At 32.3% G+C, this 21,465-nt stretch overlaps 2 protein-coding genes across 3 annotated transcripts; one reads left to right on the top strand and one right to left on the bottom strand.

Moving 5' to 3' along the window:
- Positions 1–1,219: 1,219 nt before the first annotated feature.
- LOC118647037 lies at positions 1,220–4,596 on the top strand. 2 transcript variants are annotated; one of them, XM_036291161.1, is made up of 7 exons: positions 1,220–1,840; positions 2,335–2,535; positions 2,754–2,831; positions 2,937–3,137; positions 3,403–3,596; positions 3,671–3,830; positions 3,911–4,596. In XM_036291161.1, the coding sequence occupies exons 1-7, from the start codon at positions 1,624–1,626 to the stop codon at positions 4,027–4,029; spliced, it is 1,170 nt and encodes a 389-aa protein (XP_036147054.1). In that variant the 5' UTR covers positions 1,220–1,623; the 3' UTR covers positions 4,030–4,596. The 2 variants fall into 2 exon arrangements, with proteins under 2 accessions (XP_036147054.1, XP_036147055.1); XM_036291162.1 differs by lacking the exon at positions 2,937–3,137 and having other exon boundaries at positions 1,240–1,840.
- Positions 4,597–19,946: 15,350 nt separating this feature from the next.
- On the bottom strand, positions 19,947–21,104 carry LOC118646916. The gene has a single exon (XM_036290863.1). The coding sequence runs from the start codon at positions 21,102–21,104 to the stop codon at positions 19,947–19,949; it is 1,158 nt and encodes a 385-aa protein (XP_036146756.1).
- Between the last annotated feature and the right edge of the window lie 361 nt (positions 21,105–21,465).

The raw sequence follows: 21,465 nt of genomic DNA on the forward strand, positions 1-21,465 counted from the left end.
TCCTTCTGCACCCTGATGAACATGTTCAATTTATTGAGGCATCAAAAGCCAACCATAAACAAATCTTTGTTAACAAAAGATGAGGCTGTTTCAGATATGTGTCTGATATAAGGTAATACAAAATACGTTTTCTTTATGCGTTGACTTTCAGTTTTAGCCTGGTTAGTTTGAGAGTCTGTGAGTTCCACTTGATTATTGAAATGTTTCTTAAGTCTGTTATTAATTTCATGAAAAACAAAATTTAGTGGATAACCGTTGTCCAGTAGTATATTGATGCAAAATACACATAATTTGATACGCAATGAGCTGTTTTATGGTTGTTCAATGGTCATTTTATTTAACTGTTTAATTATCCCAGGTAACAGACTGACGTCGTTTTGACGTCATATTTTAGACATGCTGTGACGAATGACGTCAATTGACCAAAGAATGACCGTCATAAACAAGTCATTTAAATGACGTTATATTGATGTCATTATGTCACGTCGTTTTGACGTCATATTTTAGACATGCTGTGACGAACGACGTCAATTGACCAAAGAATGACCGTCATAAACAAGTCATTTAAATGACGTTATATTGATGTCATTATGTCACGTCGTTTTGACGTCATATTTTAGACATGCTGTGACGAACGACGCCAAGTGACCAAAAAATGACCGTCATAAACAAGTCATTTAAATGACGTTATATTGATGTCATTATGTCACGTCGTTTTGACGTCATATTTTAGACATGCTGTGACGAACGACGTCAATTGACCAAAGAATGACCGTCATAAACAAGTCATTTAAATGACGTTATATTGATGTCATTATGTCACGTCGTTTTGACGTCATATTTTAGACATGCTGTGACGAATGACGTCAATTGACCAAAGAATGACCGTCATAAACAAGTCATTTAAATGACGTTATATTGATGTCATTATGTCACGTCGTTTTGACGTCATATTTTAGACATGCTGTGACAAACGACGTCTAATATTAGCGTGAGCAAATGTAAAACAGTTTGCTATGACCAGCGAACAAAAAACATCTTGAGAGAGAAGGAGAATCTCCTTCATGGCTGGCCGCTTGCTGTAAAACATTGAAACGGCAACGCTAACAATTATTGTAAGATCGCGTTGTATTGTTTTTCTCGCTCGTTTTGGCGCGAGTGCACCATCAGCGTGATGTGCCTGTGATTGGCTGACGCGTTGCGAAGCGCGCCATGCGCGTGCGCGATCGGCGCTGCTAAGCGAGTGACAAGCGTGTCGGAGTAGCAGTTCTTGTGTGTGCATGCTCGTTGTTGTGTGCGTGCTCGTTGTTGTGTGCCTGTTGCGTCTTGCGTGTCCCGGATAAACCGGCAATTCAGCCACCCTTTCCTCACAATTCCATCCTCGTTACAATATATGCGTCCGCCGTAAATACGCGTATACGGCGTCGGTTCTCGTCTCTCGCCTCTTTCGCCTCTTTCGCACGTCCAAACCATATTCTCTTTCGGCCGATCTCGGCGGTCTTCTCGCGTCTACGCCGACGTCGACGTCGTTTCCTCGTCGCGCCATTGTCCCGACGATCCCTTTGAATTTACGGAGATCCACTGTAATATTGCGGAAGCTCTACCAATATTAATTGTTTCAATATGGCTTTTCTTGGCATCGAATTTATGAACGGTGATAATAAGGAAGAACCAGGAGAAATAGCCGTAATTCATCAAGCATGGTTAACACCTCTAAAGAAAGAGATTTGGTGGCCGCCATACAAAACAAGTGCGCAATTCAGGAAAGCTCTTTCCATCGGAGAAGAACCCAAAGAAACGTGGACCATATACGAATTAAAACGAACATTTTTTACTTGTGGTATGTACATTATATTTATTTAGTATTACTTATTGTTAAATATATTTGTCAGTTAAATACTTTAATTAAGTATGAGTTGTAAAATAATTGTTACAGCTTATGTAATTTATTGTACACAAAGTTAATTATTTAGGTTAGATTAGATTTGCTCTGGCGAAAATCAAACACTTCCTGAAATATCTGATAAACGTAAATTGAAACATTAAAGTGTAAAGCAAGCGGAAGGATAAGAAAAATTCGTATACGCTTTACATAACTTTCAGAGAGCTATAAGAAAAGTGTAAAGAATTAAAACCAGAGAGGAATCGATGGAACGTTAACGGAATCTCACTTACTCTTTGTTCACGCCTCTAGTTATTGCGCCCTGATGTTTCAGTTTACGCTTCAAGAAGTGTTCCTTGCTTTTAAGCTTTATTTTCATAAGAGTGGATTAGATTAGATAATGTTAATTATTATAATTAGCCTGTAACATGTCTTTTTTTTCTTAATTATAGATGACTTGGATAAAGCATTAACAAAAATAAAAAAATTCGAAGAAGTCTCAGATATACAGTCTTCTGCATCAGATAATAATGACAACGTGAAAAAAAGAAATAGAAAACCAAATTTAAAATATGTAGTATCTTCAAGCAGTGAAGAGGAAGTCAATGAAAATGAAAGTTCCTTTCGTCGACCACCAAAAATATCAAGATTTGGTAATAATAAATTTTATTTATATATCTTATGTCAAATCAAGTATTTCGGTTAACTGTACTTTTCAATTATTTTATAAGAGAAATTATTTCTTTTATATTTTTAATTTTTTAATTTTTTTACATTGGAAAAAATACATAATTAAATAACTAATTATATAAATAGAGTTATGTATTGAGTGTTTTTGTGCAAAATATTATAGTTATTAATAATCTTTTAGTACACGAGCAACAAGATGAATCTTGTCATCAGGATCTAACATCAGAATCAATGATATTAAGTCCTTTGGCAAAAACAGGTAAAAAGAAATGTTTGTGTCATATTTTTGAATGTTTATTTCTCTCTCTCTCTCTCTCTCTCTCTCTCTCTCTCTCTGATGTTAACATTTTTTTTGTTACATTAGCCTTTTCATCACAAGCCATACGTTCCGATAATTCTTCCACTTCCACACATAGTTGGACAGAAAATGTGGATGCTTTGAATTCCCCAAAACAAACGCCATGCACCACTGTCTCCACTAATACCATTCCTCAATCAAATTCATCCAATTCAACACTTATTAATCAAGACTGTATTTCATGTAGAGCGCATTTGTGCTTCTCTGGTATATACAATTTTATATTAAATAATTAATATAGATATATAGTGTCCCAATGAACACACAATATTTTTTAAATGTTTTTTAAATATTTATTTAATAAATATTTAATAAATAAATATTCAATAATAAATAAATATTTAATAATTAAATATTCATTGGGATCTGTAAAGTAGAAACAGTTTTTTGTATATATTATTGCTATTATATATTATTGCTATTTTTTCTACATTTTTGTTTACATTTTTTTTATGTGTATTATGTATTTTAGAAAAAATATTTGCTAAAGTAAAAAAGGTGAGAGAAGAAATTAAAGAACTTAAGGGTATATTGCGACAACAAAACACTGAAGGTAGCATACCATCTATCCCTGACGATTTGGCGGTGGAGTTTCCATTAAAGACACGGGAGGAACTGCAAGTTTTAGAAGACTACTTAAATTCTCGTCAGAATAAAAATGCTATGGTATGAGTTCAATTAAACAGTATTTATTTATAAATATATGTGCTCTATGTATGTTTCTTTTTTTATTGTTTTAGTCATTATACTTTACAACATTAGGAGGTGATAGCATTTCTACAAAAACGAATAGAATTTTAAAACTCGTTCTCAGTAACGAACTCGCTGCAACTTTCAACTTTACAGGGACAAATGTCAAAGAAGCTTTTCAAAAGTTGCATTTGAAGAATGTAATAGTCCGTAAGTTCGATTATTGTTGAAAATTAGAAAGTATTAATAATATATTATTTTTTATTATTGGAAGTTGTTTTTGTTTATAGATGGTGTGCAAAAAACATTACCTTTAAGCACAGAAAAGGATGTAGAAAGTGCAATTAAAATTTGGTTGAAGCACGCTCCTGATAGAATCAAGGAAGCCTTAAAGAAAAACCGTCGATAAAGGTTACAACTTTTTACTGTTTTTCTTTGTTCCACAATTTTCATATGTTCCTATGTTTTTTTATCTTCGGATGAAATACTTATTTTATTAATGTCATATTTTTAATTATATTTTTGTTTATTTGAATAATTAATGTTAAGATAAATTTTTGATCCTGTACGTATAAATTTTTATCTGTACGTTACTTTGATAACAGGGTGTATACTTCAGGGAAAAACGTGGAAAATTTGGTATTCTCAGGGAATTTTGTTAGGATTCAGGGAGTTAAGAAAAATAGCTTCTTTGGTCATTTTATTTTTATAGATAGACTATTGTTTCCCTCTCCCTCTCATTATCCCTGTCCACCTCTGTGTCTCTTCTCTTCCTTTTCTCCTTTCCACCTCTCCTGTCCTTTGCTTCCTCTTCCTTTTAATCGCCATTCTTCCGACTCTCTCATCCTTGCTTTGCTTCTCGCCACTGTTCCTCTGTGCTCCACATACCTCCTTCGTTGGTGGTTTTCCTAATCCCCATCTTCCTCTCCGACTTCTCTATCCTCTCCAATCCTCTCAATTCCTCCTTCACCTGTCCTTAAAACATAGAAAACATCCAGCTTTGTATCCTTACTTCCCGTTCCCCCTTTACGTTCTCCCCCATTCCCCCTTGCTCTCCCTCTCTCCTCAGTTCTCCAACTCCTTCCTCCACCTCCCCCTTTCCTCATCCCATTCCCACTCCTTCCCATCCACATATTCCTGTTCCCAACCACTACCTTTTTTCCTAGCCTCCTCTCCTCTCTTGCCTTCTCCAACATTCTCCATCTCATCTTTCTCTCTTCCCACGTCAAATCTTCGTCAATACCTATATCCCACCTCCTTATTTCCGACCTTCTATCCAGCATTTCCTCTTTATCCATTAATCTCCTCATCTTGACCAAAATTATCACATCCCCCTCCCCTACCCTCTCCCTCTCTTTCCATTTCCCTTCTCATTATCTCCCTTATAAACTCCTCCCTCTCTTCCGCGTCTTCCCCCTCCTCTTCCGCCAGCTCCCACCAATCTTCATTTCTTCCTCGGTCTCCTCTCTCTTCTCTGCCCTCTCTCCTCTCTCTGCTCTCTTCATCACCTTCTCTGTTCCTCTTCATCCCTCCTCCTTCTGTCCACGTCGAAGCTCCTCCGCTGACCTTCTCCTTTATCTCCCTATTCCTGTCTCCTCTCCCTCTTCCATCTTCTTCCACCTCCTTCTCCCTACTTTCCTTCTCCATCCTGCCTCCTCTCCTTTCATTTTATTTTTGTATTGTAAATGATCGCTTTTGTGTCGCTACTGAATCTTCATGACATTCTAGTGAAATATTGTGTGTCTAGTCGGCAATGATGGTTGGCTTTTAGAAATTAGAAGCAATTAAAAACATAAGTATTCTTATATTTATATAAGTTATATATAAAATATTTATATAAGCTTTATTATTAAGTATTTATATAAAGAGAATATATTTATGTAAGTTATATATAAAATATTTCATTTTATAAATTTAGCCAGTATTAAAAGTTACAAAGTTCTATATAAAATTTTTTATAAATATTTATAAAGTTTTTTATAAAATATTTATAAAAAACGTAAAATATTTTAATTTAAAATCTGCTTAAAAATTATTTTTATGTCTGTATAAAATCTATTTAAAACATGTTTTTATTTATATAAAAAATAATACGCTAAAGTAAATAAGTTAAAAATTGCATCTTAAAATATTTCAATTTTAACTGAAATTTTGAAAAAAAATACCTGGAACGTCCTGGAATTTTCGGGGAATTTTTTTACACAATGTAAGTATACACCCTGGATAAAAAGTTTATCATTATGTTAAAAAGTACACGTAAACGTAAAGAGTTCGTTGGTCGACGCCAACAATACCGAAGAGTACAAGAAGCTGTACACAAAACATTTGCTGCTAGTATTATTAATACAATTTCTCGTGATATCGCTAATAATACATCAAATAAAACAGAAAATGCAACATGCAATTATTTAGATACTAATGCAAATACCAGCATTGATATAAGTAATAATGAAGAAGAAATTGGAAATGTTTCTGCCTGTTTAGATGTACAGTATGACAATCATTCAACTATAGATGCTATATCTGATGTTAGCAAACATTCTAATAATTCTAATACAGACGTTAGTGATAGGCTAACTAATCAAAATTGCTTGGCAAATGAATTAGTTAAATGGGCTACCACAAGACACATTTCACAGGTAGCTGTAACAGAACTCTTGCACATACTTTCGCCCTACCATCCTGAGTTACCTTTAGATTGTCGAACGTTATTACAAACTCCAACTTCTACAATAGTTAATAAATTAGATACAGGGGAATTTTGTTATTTAGGTCTAGGCTTTGCTTTAAAAAATGTATTATCACAAAAATATACCCACAATTGTTTAAAGTCCATTGAGGTATTAAAAATCTCTTTTAATGTAGATGGTATTCCTTTGTTTAAAAGTAATAAATTACAACTATGGCCCATTCTAGGGCAAATAAAAAATTGGCGTAGTGCTCCATTTGTTGTATCAATTTTTTGTGGTACATCGAAGCCGAAACCTTTGAATCTTTTCTTGAAGGATTTTATAAATGAATTAAATGATTTATTAAAAAATGGGTTTATTTTTGACGGAAAAAAATATAATATTGAAGTTCATAGTTTCATATGTGATGCGCCTGCTCGTGCTTTTTTAAAATGTACAAAAACACACACGGGTTACTCGTCATGCGATAAATGCATTGAAGTTGGAAAATATTTTAAAAACAAAGTTATTTTCCCGAATGAAACGGCCTCAAAACGTACAAACGATTCATTTAGACAACAAACAGACGATGATCATCATCTTGGCCGATCTCCTCTTTTAGATTTGCCCATAGACTTAGTTAAACAATTTCCTACCGACTATATGCATAACATTTGTCTAGGAGTAACAAGAAAATTATTAACAATGTGGACTGGAGGGCCACTAAAAACTAAATTATGTCACAGTAAAGTGCAAGAGGTCTCACAACGTCTTGTAAATTTGCAAAAATTTTTTCCATCAGAATTTAATAGAAAACCTCGGTCACTAAATGAGTTAGCGCTTTGGAAAGCGACAGAGTTTAGAACTTTCTTGATTTACGTTGGTCCGTTAATTCTAAAAAATGTTTTAGATACAGCTATTTATGAAAATTTTCTATTATTGCATGTTGCAATTTCCATATTAATATCGCAGAAACATATAAATAATTTTGGAGTCGCATTTGCTAGAAATTGTCTACTAAATTTTATTAAGCATGGTAAAAATGATTTGTATGGCTTAGAATTTGCTGTATACAATGTTCATCTTTTGGCACATGTATGTGACGATGTGGAGATATATGGTCCTTTAGACAACTATTCGGCCTTCCCGTTTGAAAATTATCTTGGCCGTTTAAAAAAATTAATAAGATCTTCTAGTAGACCATTGCAGCAAATACATTGCCGACTGCAAGAATTTAATTTTTCTTTCTTAGAATCAAATAAATTACATTTATTGGATTCTAAGAAAAATAAATATTCTCTAGTCATAGAGCATAAAAATGGACCCTTACTTAATTGTAATCTTTATGAATGCAAACAATATACAAAAATTATTTTTACAGATGTATCATTATATATTAACCGTTATAGCATATCTGATTGTTATTGCATTTTGAAAGGCGATACAAAAGTAATACAAATACACAATATCATACAAACAACAACAGGCCATGTTTTTCTTATTGGAAAACAATTTATTAACTATTCGTCGTTATATTCATATCCATGCGATTCAGCATTACTAAATATATATGTTCTCAAAGATTTAAGTGATTTAAAAATATGGCCTATTAATCTCATTAGCAGCAAATGTATTGTACTCCCTCATATTAATTTTAATTATTACGTATGTTTTCCAATAATACATAACACTTTTGATTAATGTTTGTAACAAATTCGCGATTATACTCTGGGAAAATTTAAAAATTATACAAGCGTCAAACATATGTTGAATATGTATCTATTTTTTTAGAGATATTTTTTGTGTGTAATTAAAAAATACGATAAAATACGATAAATACGATAAAATAACACTGTCACCGCGATTTTGTATCTCTAGTACACAATATATAATAAAATGTAAGTAGAAATATTTTAACAATGAAATGTGATAAAATGATATGTATGTATGATATATGTGATATATGTATATATATATAGCAATAAAATTGTTAAATATATAGCAATTATGTGTGTTATTTTTTAACTCCTGTTTTAAAGACGTCAAATTTGTTGTACAAAAGACGTCATCGAATGACGTCAAAATATGGTCATCGAATGACGTCAAAATACGGTCATCGAATGACGTCGAAATATGGTCATCGAATGACGTCAAAATACGGTCATCGAATGACGTCGAAATATGGTCATCGAATGACGTCAAAATACGGTCATCGAATGACGTCGAAATATGGTCATTGAATGACGTCAAAATATGGTCGTGCAGTGACGTCAAGTTTTTGTGACATTAGACCGTCATTTTCACGTCATAAAGACGTCAATTAATGACGTCAAAAGTGGTCAGTAAAGGACCAAATTCTGACGTCAAAACGACGTCAGTCTGTTACCTGGGATATTTTCGTGTCTATAATTTCATTCATGTTTTAAGTTCATACATATTGGTAATGTACTATGACTGAAGAGGACTAATAAGGGAACGGACAGAACTGTCCCTCACCGATTTTAATGAGCTTTGAATATGTTGTAGAACATAAAAAAATATTAAACCCTTATTTTTTTTATCTGCGTATCTCGACGTTTAGGAGTAGAAACCACCCCTCGAAAATAATGCATTTTTTCGTTTTTTGCGAATATTTTTGAAAATATAAGGTTTATGAAAAAATGTTCTATACGAAAGTTTTATGGCATTTTATATTCTTTACAATAGTATATTTATATTTTTTAAAAATTTCAAATTTTTTAATTTATTCCACCCCACCCCTTTTTTTTAACATTTAAAAAATTTTGTAACGACAAAAATTAAAGAGCATTAAAAGCCGAATCCACCTATATATAATAACATATGGGTTCCATCATTCTCAATTATAAGCAAAACGAGAGAGTAATCTTGCGCTATAGGTGCCGCGCTAGAAGTAGTGTTGCGTTATTTCTTTAGTCGCGTCACACTCAATAACTGCCTCTTTTGCGTATATTTTTATATTAAAACATAAAAATGATTAATCTTAATTATATAATACGCAACGTATTACACGATATAAAGCATAAATGCATATATACAGGATATCTGGCATTTTTTTATGGAATGTTCATGAGCAGGTAAAGCGCATGAAATTGAACAGAAAAGTCCTTACCGTTTTTTCCTTTTTGCAATAATTAACAAGTTAGTGACTTATAAAATTTTCTGTATTAGCCTGGCCTACCAGCAAATGCAAGCGCGCTGAGCACCCGGCCGCGGCGGCTGCCCCTCCCCAGCGCTTGAACCTTGAGATTGCTAGGCGCGCGGAGGGAATTGTTACAACAAGCGACAATGGCTACGCACAAGCGACGCATAACGCTAAATTCTCCCTTCGAGTTATGATAGTTTCTTACCTTTTTTAATGAAAATAGAATTTTTTAACGACAAAAAGTATGTGTGTACGTGTACATACATGTGTACAAAAAATATCAGTTCTAATGCTTAAAGAAGTGATTACTAAATTTATTTTTTTAATAAATAACGATTATTTTTAACAAAAAATATTTTTTTGATGATAGTCTTAAACGCTGTAAACTGTCATTGGGTGTTTACGATAATGGCTATCTGAGTAATTTTCTCTAGGACCGAAATATATGATAAGCACAACCATCTACTATTATCATGATTCGTGACAACTCAATGCTGTCCGGTATAGCCAAATCATCACGAACAAGTTGCGAGTTGCGAGTTCCGTGAGTTTGTAGCAGGTAACCTAAAAAGTACGACATAAATAATTTGATTATTACAATTAAAAATAATCTGTTTTTAATGTATGGTAAGATTATTAACTTCATTAAAATAGTAATTATATAACACAATAATGTATTTTTAAAGTATTGTCTAAAGTAATATTAAAGAGATTATTTTATTTACAAATATTTTATTTATTAATTTGTCTATCAAGTTTCTATTATAACGTATATCTAACGCATATCTAACGTATATCTGTTTACAGTATATCTTAATTTACTATGCACTTGTATTACAAATTTAAAAAATTTATTGTAAACATTATTATTAGTTTCACATTAGTGAAATATTCATGCATAATATTTATACATAAAGATATATGATTTTTTAAAATAATGATAACACCATGCAACTTATCATTAACAGTTGTTACAAGAAAGAAAAATATTTATACTTAAATTTTTATTTTACTTGTAATCTAAAAAATATTATTAATAATAATTTATTTAGTAATTTTACATAATTTATCTCATTTGTTTCAAAGTGTTAACACCATCCGTTTAATAAAAGATGACTTTTCTAATATATATGTTAGTTAATAAATAATAACATTTATTGAGAATCAATGTTTAATTAAAATATTATATTAGGTTTTGAAATAATACCGTTATGATAGAAACTTGATAGACAAAATAAATATTTGTAAATAAAATAATCTCTGATATTACTTTAGACAATACTTTAAAAATACATGATTGTGTTACATATAATTACTATTTTAAAGTTAATAATCTTATCATACATTAAAAACAGATTATTTTTAATTGTAATAATCAAATTATTTATGTCGTACTTTTTAGGTTACCTGCTACAAACTCACGGAACTCGCAACTTGCTCGTGATGATTTGGCTATACCGGACAGCATTGAGTTGTCACGAATCATGATGATAGTAGATGGTTGTGCTTATCATATATTTCGGTCCTAGAGAAAATTACTCGGATACCCATTATCGTAAACACCCATTATAAATTTTAAAAGAAGTTGTTATCATATGCTCGAAACAAAATTTATGCTTCTTCAAAAAACATTAGAAAATTTTATCGATTAAAATGGAAATGACAACCAAATAAAATGTTTGTTTCAACTTTATATCCTTAATTAAAAATTAAATAACTAGAATATTTATATTTTTAATAAAATTAATCCTTGTGATAGACTTATAATACACGGAAAAAACTTTATGATAAAAATTACTATGGTAAATAGTAAACACGGGCCAAGGAGGAATTATGAAAATTTTTATTATGTTTCTCATCAAATTACGACAATATTTACACTACTTATATGATATAATTCTCTGAAATTTCTTCTTACAGTTCGTGGTTACTACCATAAATAATAAATTATACATAATTTTACTATAAAATTTTCTCCGTGTAAATTTACGGATATATGAATTTATTAAATGTTTGAAAACTTATAAACAATATTGGAAAAACGGTAAAAACTTTTCTGTTCAGTTTCATGCGCTCTACCTGCTCATGAACATTCCATAAAAAAATACCAGACACCCTGTATATCTTATAAGAATGTTTACATAATGTAATAAAGTAGATACTTCATGTAAAAATGAATAAGTGTTGAATTCCTATATATATGTTTATTTCACTACATTCTACATATATTTATATATAATTTATTAGTAATATACGCTTTAGATATATATTCTACAAACATTCATAATATACTAAAAGATATTTCGAGTAGCCACTGATAATGTGTTCAAGATATTCTGTTGATATACTTATAATATAATAAAAATGTTCTCAATATATACTGAGTAGGCTTCTAGGCGAGACATAAGAATATTTTTAGTATATTATTATATAATAATATCGTAGTATGTATTTCGAATATTAATGGAATATACATCTACGTTTGTGATATACTGCGAACATGCTGAGGATCTATCTGTGCTGTCTGGGAAAGTTACATATAATAAGCTTTTTGTTTAAGTTTATGATTTAATTTGAAGATGAGATATATTTTATTTGAAAAATATATAAATTAGTTAAAAATATATTAATTCTGTTTTTATTTATTGTGGTGTGACATTTCTCTTGTAATTAACATTATTTTAAGTTAAGATGTACTTTAAAACAGAAAATTTATGACAGACCAACTTTAATTTAATTTTAGTTATTTAAAGATACAGAAGTAAGTGTAATTTTTACGAACATATGTTAATTTTTTCAAATAAATTTTTCTTCCCACGAGAAAAAACCGGAAAAAACCACGGAACAAATAAAAAGGCCGGTTTTTTCCGAGCCTTTAAAACTATAGCTGAAATTAAATGTTTCTTAAATATTTACTTCTGTTTGTGTGTTGTATGGAGTGGATCTAGAAATCTTTTCTATGAGCATGTTCCCAGGTAGCAAACACAAGTCAAATTTTGACGTCAAATTTTGGTCATTCCCTGACTATAATTGACGTCTTAATGACGTTAAAATGGTCTAATGTCACAGACTATTGACGTCACAATAAAAACGACATTTTAACGTCATTTTTATGACTATAAGGTAGTAAAAGTCGCTGTTATTTTTATGTTTTAGAAAATATTTTGGATATATGTCCTATAAATGCAGCACTTGTATTGTGAAAATATTGAAATAACATAATTATAATGTAAAAAAAAAAAGATTACGTTGTTTGTCAACAAGCATCGTTATTCCCACCACACCATAGTCACATCTGGCATTGCCTAACTTCTGCGGTCACCCATCCAACTCTGAACCGCCGTCGACATTGCTTCGAAGATTGTACGCAATCTAACACTTCGCGATGATTCATGAACACTTGATGCTCATGAATACATATTTGCTGTAGATCAGTTCAATAGATGTCAGAAACATAAAATGTATAGTTAAATAATATTTATAAATAAATATGAATCTACAGTTTTTTTACTGATTATTACATATGCGAAATAACATGTGGAATAACTTATAAAAATACGTTTTTCTTCTGTTCTTTTGATAAAGCTAAATTATATCCCACACACACAGACAGCACACAATATTTATAAAATATTTACAAAATATTTATATTTATTTGAATATTTTATAAATATTTTTGTGGTCTTAGATTTGATAGATCATAAAGATTTATCATAAATATTATAAAAATATTTATGAAATATTTATAAATATTTACAAAATATTATTTGTACAAATCTTTATTTTTTATTCACCATAAATATTCACCATAAAATATCTAGTCAATATTTTAATAATATGTTAAATAAAGATTTTTTTCTTCATGTACTATATATATAAAATATGTATAAAATATTTATATAATATTTTTAAAAAATAAATATTTAAAAATATTTATAAATACACTGGCGCAAAAAAAAACGAAACAAAATTTTTGACCGATTTTTAGGCAATTTTCAAAGTGATGCAACTTTGCGAAAAATCATCCAAATTACACGTACTTTTTTTTAATTAAAGAGCATAGACTCTACTTCGAGAATCCCTACGCAAAAGTTTGATTTGTTAAGTGCGAACCTTTTGTATCGCATGAAAACCAAACATGTGTTTTTTAATTGAAAAAAGTAAAAGTTTGTTATCATTTTGCACAAATTTCTCGTTAAAATCTTGCTAATATTAATTCAGATTCTGAAAGTTCATTCTTTTCTAAACAATTTTAAATAAAAATACATGTCGATACGATGTTTTTTGTTGATTGCACACGAGTTTGAAATTTGCACTGCATTTTAGGGTATTTTAGCAAATATACGGTATTTTTGAATATCATAAATTTTGAGTATCAATATGATATTGCACATTGATTTTATTCGTGTTGAACTCAGTCATATCGCTGTTATCAAAGTGACCCGATCTGCACCACGTGGAGAATGACGGTCGGATTTTGTACATCATGTGGCTCTGAAATTCATCGGTGGAAATTTGTACTTCCTGATCTGAATATAACGGATAGCTAATGCACCAATTTCACTGAAGTCAACAGAAGATCACATTTATCTATATTCATAAACCCACACATACACGTAAACATACATATACACATACTCATACATAAAGAGTAAAAGTTCAAATTTTATTTTAAAAAATCAGCCTTTTCAGGGCCACATGATGTACAAAATCTGATTGTCATTTTCCACGTGGTGCAGATCGGGTCACTTTGATAACGGCGGTATGATTGAGTTAAACACGAATAAAATTTATGTGCAATATCATATTGATACTCAAAATTCATGATATTTAAAAAATACCATATTTATTCGCTAAAATACCTTAAAATGCAGTGCAAATTTCAAACTAGCGTGCAATCAACAAAAAACATCGTATCGATATGTATTTTTTTTTTAAATTGTTTAGAAAAAAATGAACTTTCAGAATCTGAATTAATATTAGCAAGATTTTAACGAGAAACTTGTGCAAAATGATAACAAACTTTTACTTTTTTCAAATAAAAAACACATGTTTGGTTTTTATGCGATATCAAAGGTTCGCACTTAACAAATCAAACTTTCGCCTAGGGATTCTCAAAGTAGAGTCTTTGCTCTTTAATTTAAAAAAAAGTACATGTAATTTGGATGATTTTTCGCAAAGTTGCATCACTTTGAATATTGCCTAAAAATCAGTCAAAAATTTTGTTTCGTTTTTTTTTGTGCCAGTGTATTTATTATAAATATTGTGTATTGTCTGGGATAATTCTAAATATAGAGATTGATGGTGATTAATATGTATAGTCTTTGGAATCAATAGTTTTTTATGTTTGTTTACATGTTGGATTATGTTCATACAAATTAATAAAAAATAAACGCAAAGTTTAAATTATTATATTTGCTAACCGAGAAGCAGGATCGAATTAATGCGTCATAATAACGTCACGGAATGACGGCGAGAAATAGGACCAAAATATTACGCCATAAAAACGTCATTAAATAACGTCAATATGCCGCCATTTAAATGTTATGGTCGCATTTTGGTCATAGGACGTCATTCGTACCAATATGATCAAAATTTGACGTCAAAATGACTTGTCTTTGCTACCTTATATCATCAACCGGAATTCACATGATCTTACTGGTGTGGAGCACGATAGTTGTTCGTGCGACTTAACTTACAATCTCCGTTATGTCGAGATCCGCAAACCTTGGAGAAGGGTACGGCACCTCTTTTCTTTCACTTGGCCATCATGATTTTCCATCGCTCCTATACAGAGAGAGAGGCCAGTGTGCGATCGTCACCCAATGCGTCACTCCGTGTGCACATTTTATTTTCGAGTTTTTCTTTCTGATATAAGAAAGAGAAGGAATGTTGAAGTGTAGTAATCCGTTCACTGAAAATCATCATTGGATTATTCGATTCAGAAAAGTGCAAAAAATAATATATTTGAATGATTTGTAAAAGAATTCAATAACGAATGCGTGATTTATAACTCTCTTTTTTTCCTTCTTTCTTTCTTTGTTTTTTTTTCTGTGCGTGTTTGTGTCCGCTCAGCATATGTCTACGTAAACGATGATGTTATTGACTAATTAATGGTGAAGTGAATCAATATCGTTTGACGACTGCAATATATTCATTACCAGCATCCGTTGTCATATAAAAGACACGAACATGGTGTAAGTCGAATATCTCTTTTACATAAAAGTATATCGTAACGACATCTTCAGCAAGTTGTTCAAAATTGGTGTGTTTAAATAGTAATTTCTCTATTGAAAAAATAAACAAAGATAATAGATTAACTTTTTTTTTGACGGAAAAGAATTTGTCTCTAAGATATTTTGGATATCTGAAAAAGCAAATATCAATCCTCTTATCAGAACACATTCAGTGCCACATTAACTTGTTTTGGGCCCATTTAACATTTCAAGCGTTTTATATATGACCTTGTAAATCTTTTGTCAGTTATTTTGTCAATTATTATTAAAACATTAAAAAATTGCTAAAATTATTAGTGTTATATACATTATAAACATAATTTTATATCAAGTGCTTATCAAAATTTTACAAAACTTATAATTAAATTAATTTAAAAAATAAATTTTCTCAAGATCTTGTTAAAAAAATTGTTTATGTATAAAAAATTTACATTTTTTAAAGTTTTTAAAGTTTTACTATACATAGTTTTTAAAATATTTGTAAGTTTTTTAAACATTTTATAAATTAAATTTAAAGTTATTATTTACAAGTTATTGATGTAAAAGTTTGCATCTCTAAAATTTTTTAAAAAATTTACTGCTCTAGGTTTATTCCATGCCTCAACATGATATTGCACACTTTCTTTGAAATACAGCATTTGCAAAATATTTTACACTTTTGAAAAAAATTAATGATTAATCTATTGTCGTATAAAAATGCAAATAATTATCTTTTGTACAAGACGTACATTAAATGTTAAATATACACTGGCGCAAAAAAAAACGAAACAAAATTTTTGACCGATTTTTAGGCAATATTCAAAGTAATGCAACTTTGCGAAAAATCATCCAAATTACACGTACTTTTTTTTTAATTAAAGAGCATAAACTCTACTTCGAGAATCCCTACGCAAAAGTTTGATTTGTTAAGTGCGAACCTTTTGTATCGCATGAAAACCAAACATGTGTTTTTTAATTGAAAAAAGTGAAAGTTTTTTACCATTTTGCACAAGTTTTTCGTTAAAATCTTGCTAATATTAATTCAGATTCTTAAAGTTCATTCTTTTCTAAGCAATTTAAAAAAAAATACATGTCGATACGATGTTTTTTGTTGATTGCACGCAAGTTTGAAATTTGCACTGCATTTTAAGGTATTTTAGCGAATAAATGCGGTATTTTTTGAATGTCATGAATTTTGAGTATCAATATGATATTGCACATTGATTTTATTCGTGTTGAACTCAATTATACCGCTGTCATCAAAGTGACCCGATCTGCACCACGTGGAGAATGACGATCGGATTTTGTACATCATGTGGCCCTGAAAAGGCTGATTTTTTAAAATAAAATTTGAACTTTTATTTTTTATGTATGAGTATGTGTATATGTATGTTTACGTGTATGTGTGGGTTTATGAGTATAGATGAATGTGATCTTCTGTTGACTTCAATGAAATTGGTGCGTCAGCTATCCGTTATATTCAGATCAGTAAGTACAAATTTCCACCGATAAATTTCAGAGCCACATGATGTACAAAATTCGATCGTCATTCTCCACGTAGTGCAGATCGGGTCACTTTGATGACAGCAATATAATTAAGTTCAACACGAATAAAATCAATGTGCAATATCATATTAATACTCAAAATTCATGATATTCAAAAAATATCGTATTTATTCGCTAAAATACCTTAAAATGCAGTGCAAATTTCAAACTCGCGTGCAATCAACAAAAAACATCGTATCAACAAATTTTTATTTAATTGTTTAGAAAAGAATGAACTTTAAGAATCTGAATTAATATTAGCGAGATTTTAATGAGAAACTTGTGCAAAATGATAACAAACTTTTACTTTTTTCAATTAAAAAACACATGTTTGGTTTTTATGCGATACAAAAGGTTCGCACTTAACAAATTAAACTTTCGCGTAGGGATTCTCAAAGTAGTCTTTGCCCTTTAATTTAAAAAAAAAGTACATGTAATTTGGATGATTTTTCGCAAAGTTGCATCACTTTGAAGATTGCCTAAATATTGGTCAAAAATTTTGTTTCGTTTTTTTTGCGCCAGTGTATAATAGACATAACCCACCAAACAAACATTTAAAAAAAATTTATATAAACATATATGGATCTAGATAAGTAGGTATAAGAGGCCGGTATCGCTCCATGGGGCAACGAGCGGGGTGCGGGGCGCGGGGGATATTTGTTGGCGCGGGGGATGACGTCACGCGGAAGCGGGGGAAGAACCGGACCGCATAAGGGTCCGTTTGGGGTGGGAGGGGAAAGGGACCGCAATAAAACCCTGCCCTAGATACTTGTCAGCAAGGTATCTCATTAGGAAGCTATCCTAAACAAATGTCGATATGAGATCTTTATAAGGAAGCGGCATCGATTGACGCCAGAATTTTTTTTTTTAACCAATGAGAAGCATGCATTGCGAAACGTGTTACGACATGTTGGTCAAATTTTGTCGAAAACCATATGACATACTTTTATATCCCCATGTTTTAAATTGGCGCCAAAGCTAATGCCGCTCGTAAAATAAGCTTGTCATGATAATTGCTGACACATTCTTTTTAAAATTACGAGGCTATTGGTAAATAGTATGAGTATATGGTGAGTGTTTTATCCCTTTGCGCCCCACTACTATTGACACATGTGGAGGGGACATACAATATAAAAAAGTTCTAACAACGCCACCGCATCAGTCGTTTGTTACAAAACGGACAACGAAGCTCTTCCCGGGCAACGTTACTGCTCAGTTGATCGGTTGAAGATAGATTTCAAAGTTTCTTGAAAAAAAACATACGAGATGAACTACTACGTTCCGATCCAACCAAACGAAGCGTGCGATAAATCGTAAGTATTTATAATTAAAAAATTTTTTCCATATTTATTTTCTATATTTATTTTCTATTATTCTATAGCTCGCTATATTCTTTTTACAGAACATTATCGCAGCCGCGTTATACTCCTCGTATCCTAGGAAGGAGATATGCTTTGACTGCCACGGCATACAAGTATTTGGATATCGGGATCAGCGTGGGGCCTATATCCTATGTGGAAATACTGCTTGGCGACAACAAAGGCAACCAGATAATTTTACCGCACGCAACATGGAAAACGTTTATGGAGCAACGCACGGATATTGAGCGATTTGTGCAATCAACTGTGTCTTCAAGAGTTTTGGTTCGCGATCTGGTTATAGAACTTGTAAAAATACGCGACAAAAATATTGTAAAGTTGATGTTGCGCGATAATTATATGTACATGAAACCGTCAACCTTATTGTTCCTATACGAACTTGAAAATTGTGTCGACTATTTATGCCATCAAATGCATCAAAATACGTACGACGCGAGTGATAAATATAAACAGTTTATCACTATTTTACGTCAAAATCATATCACTAATAAAAACGATGCTATAAAATTATTGCATGAAAAATATGATAAAACTTGTCTTGTAGAGTGCGAACTAATTGCTTACGCTTTGGATAATATTGTATATGATAATTTATATGGTAAATAAATGTGTGAAAAGAAGAATCGTATTACTTTTAGAATTATATTTTCCTACTTATCGTTCTAAGTTAAATAAACGAGATGAGGGAAAAAGGAATATGAGCGGATAAAAGGAAGTAAATAATAGACAACGTATACGTATATATTCGTTTACTTTTTATTTTTATTGTTAGACCACCAATTAAATAATTTGAATACATTTTGTAAAGCACAATTGTTTACATGATTCTGACAACGTAGGGTATGTGTAATATCCAACTTGTTTAGAGATTCAATGCCTTTGTAATGCGCTTCGATATTTTCGACATAGATCTTCTGTCTCGCCTCGTCTAAGAGCAAATCCCGCAACCATTCTTGCTTCTCATGTCCTTTGACGTACACGACAATTTCATTATTATCAATCGTCATTGTCGTTGTACCCGTCACCGCTTTTGTAATTAAACTCTTAGCCGTGTAGTATGGGATCATTCCAGCCTCCCAAGATATTTCATGATGATTTTGAATCAGCCACATTGCCTGATTTCTCTCTGCCTTGGTCAGATTATACCATGGTTCAGGGCTTTCAAAAATATAGTAAGACAGTTCGAATCCATCTTTGAGAGAAGCAAATTCTTTCACGACAAAATTTCTTCCAACGAGGAAACCTTGTAGGTCCACAAACGTTGGTAGAGACATGATTGTTATTATTGAGCAGACTGCGGTAAATTTCAGTGTGTTGTAAATTTTTATATCGTCTTAAAAGAGTGCCGTCGCGACTTAGGTAATTTTGCGTACAACATTGGTCAATGGATTGTACTGAACCACGCGATCGTGTATGATGAGGCAGTACGCGGTGGTACTCGCGGGCACGTTCTCCTTACACTCGAATTCTATGCGCACGTCCACGGTTGCACTCTTGATCGATTCATTTTGTCGAGAGCAATCGATAATTATGAACGGACCTTTTTGCCGAAAATTCGCGACAGTTTGATTCGGCTCGAGATAATCGTATCCGTAATAAGTTTTACAGAAACGTACGTACGTGTCGTAGATAATCGACCACCTGTTTCTATCGAAATCTAGATTCATATCGTCGTACGGATAACATTCCGAATTTAGATACAATTTTACGTTCATCAGTTTGCAATGGTCGAATCGGCTCGTATCTTCGAGCATGACGTTCTTCCGACCAGCTTGCAGAGCGAAGACGACGTACCGCGGCTTCTCGAGCTGAGTAGCAGTCTTGATGGCCCACGAATGTTTAGTCGTGCGCTGCAACAGCGGAAACTCATACAGATCCCACGAGCGAAAAGCCATGCTGAGGTATCGCCCGCTTTCCAGAGCACGCAGCATCGATAGTTTATTTATCTCGTTTAGTAACACATGTGGCATTCGCCACTGTACTTTGAATAATTCAATTTCCGGCTCCCGCGCCGGATCGCCAACTAGACAATTGTTGTCGTTGCGCGCGCGTATCAGGATCAACTCGTGACGAGCGTTAATCACCACGCGTCTGTAATCTTCGCAAAATCCCAGCAGCATGTTGAGTGGTACGCAAAAATTAAAGTATCCACTTGGAGAATCCCATGGATCCCAGCCCGCGTTACTTGCGATCATAATTCTGTCACTTGACATAGTTACATAATTCTTGAGCGAGCTGGTTATTCCAACGTTTCTATTGCGATCAATCTCCACACCGTCGAGCTCGTATCGAATCTCGTCGAACATGAACGCGACGCAATTATTTCCCAATTTCACATCAGACCCCGCAACTGGTTTTTTTATTGTAAGTTTTCCCTCAATGTATAGAAAACTTTCAGACGGCAACGTGTATAAATCTTGCTGTTGTATAGGTCTTCTTATCTCGTCGCTGTGTTCGAACGTTGTATTGGCAAACGGATTACGTGTGAGTCTCGATTTTGACGATGCGATCATCAAAGATCGGCTTGTCCTCGACGTTTAAGATGTTCGTCATTGTCGCACCGCAAATCCCAGAGATTTCAAAAATTCAACGTTTGACGCGGTGAGCTTCTTTTTCTTAGCGCAACCAGGTGATTGGAGTTTACTAACAAATGTTGATTTCGTAAATATTGCGTTATCTCTCACGTGCCCGTTCAACACGAGCATCTCATATACCACCACTAACGCGTTATCGCCGTAGCCGCCGTACGTGTAATCTGACAGTAATTTCTTCTCCTCGAAAATCAAGCAATCGCCCGTGCTGGTCAACGACGCGTATAGTCAAATCCGAAATGCTCCGTACGGTGATTGGCAGGTAAATGATCTGCGCCGGTGT

The sequence above is a fragment of the Monomorium pharaonis genome, chromosome 8 (assembly GCF_013373865.1).
Source record: "Monomorium pharaonis isolate MP-MQ-018 chromosome 8, ASM1337386v2, whole genome shotgun sequence".
In the NCBI taxonomy this organism is placed as follows: Eukaryota; Metazoa; Arthropoda; class Insecta; order Hymenoptera; family Formicidae; genus Monomorium; species Monomorium pharaonis.

What these genes read in the sequence shown, in the direction of transcription:
- LOC118647037 (XM_036291161.1), top strand. Translation starts at nt 1,624, where the DNA reads ATGGCTTTTCTTGGCATCGAATTTATGAACGGTGATAATAAGGAAGAA. An exon ending in ACCAAAAATATCAAGATTTG is followed by an intron (nt 2,536 to 2,753) that starts GTAATAATAAAT and finishes ATAATCTTTTAG; the next exon opens with TACACGAGCAACAAGATGAA. An exon ending in GTCAGAATAAAAATGCTATG is followed by an intron (nt 3,597 to 3,670) that starts GTATGAGTTCAA and finishes TTATTGTTTTAG; the next exon opens with TCATTATACTTTACAACATT.
- LOC118646916 (XM_036290863.1), bottom strand. Translation starts at nt 21,104, where the DNA reads ATGATCGCATCGTCAAAATCGAGACTCACACGTAATCCGTTTGCCAAT.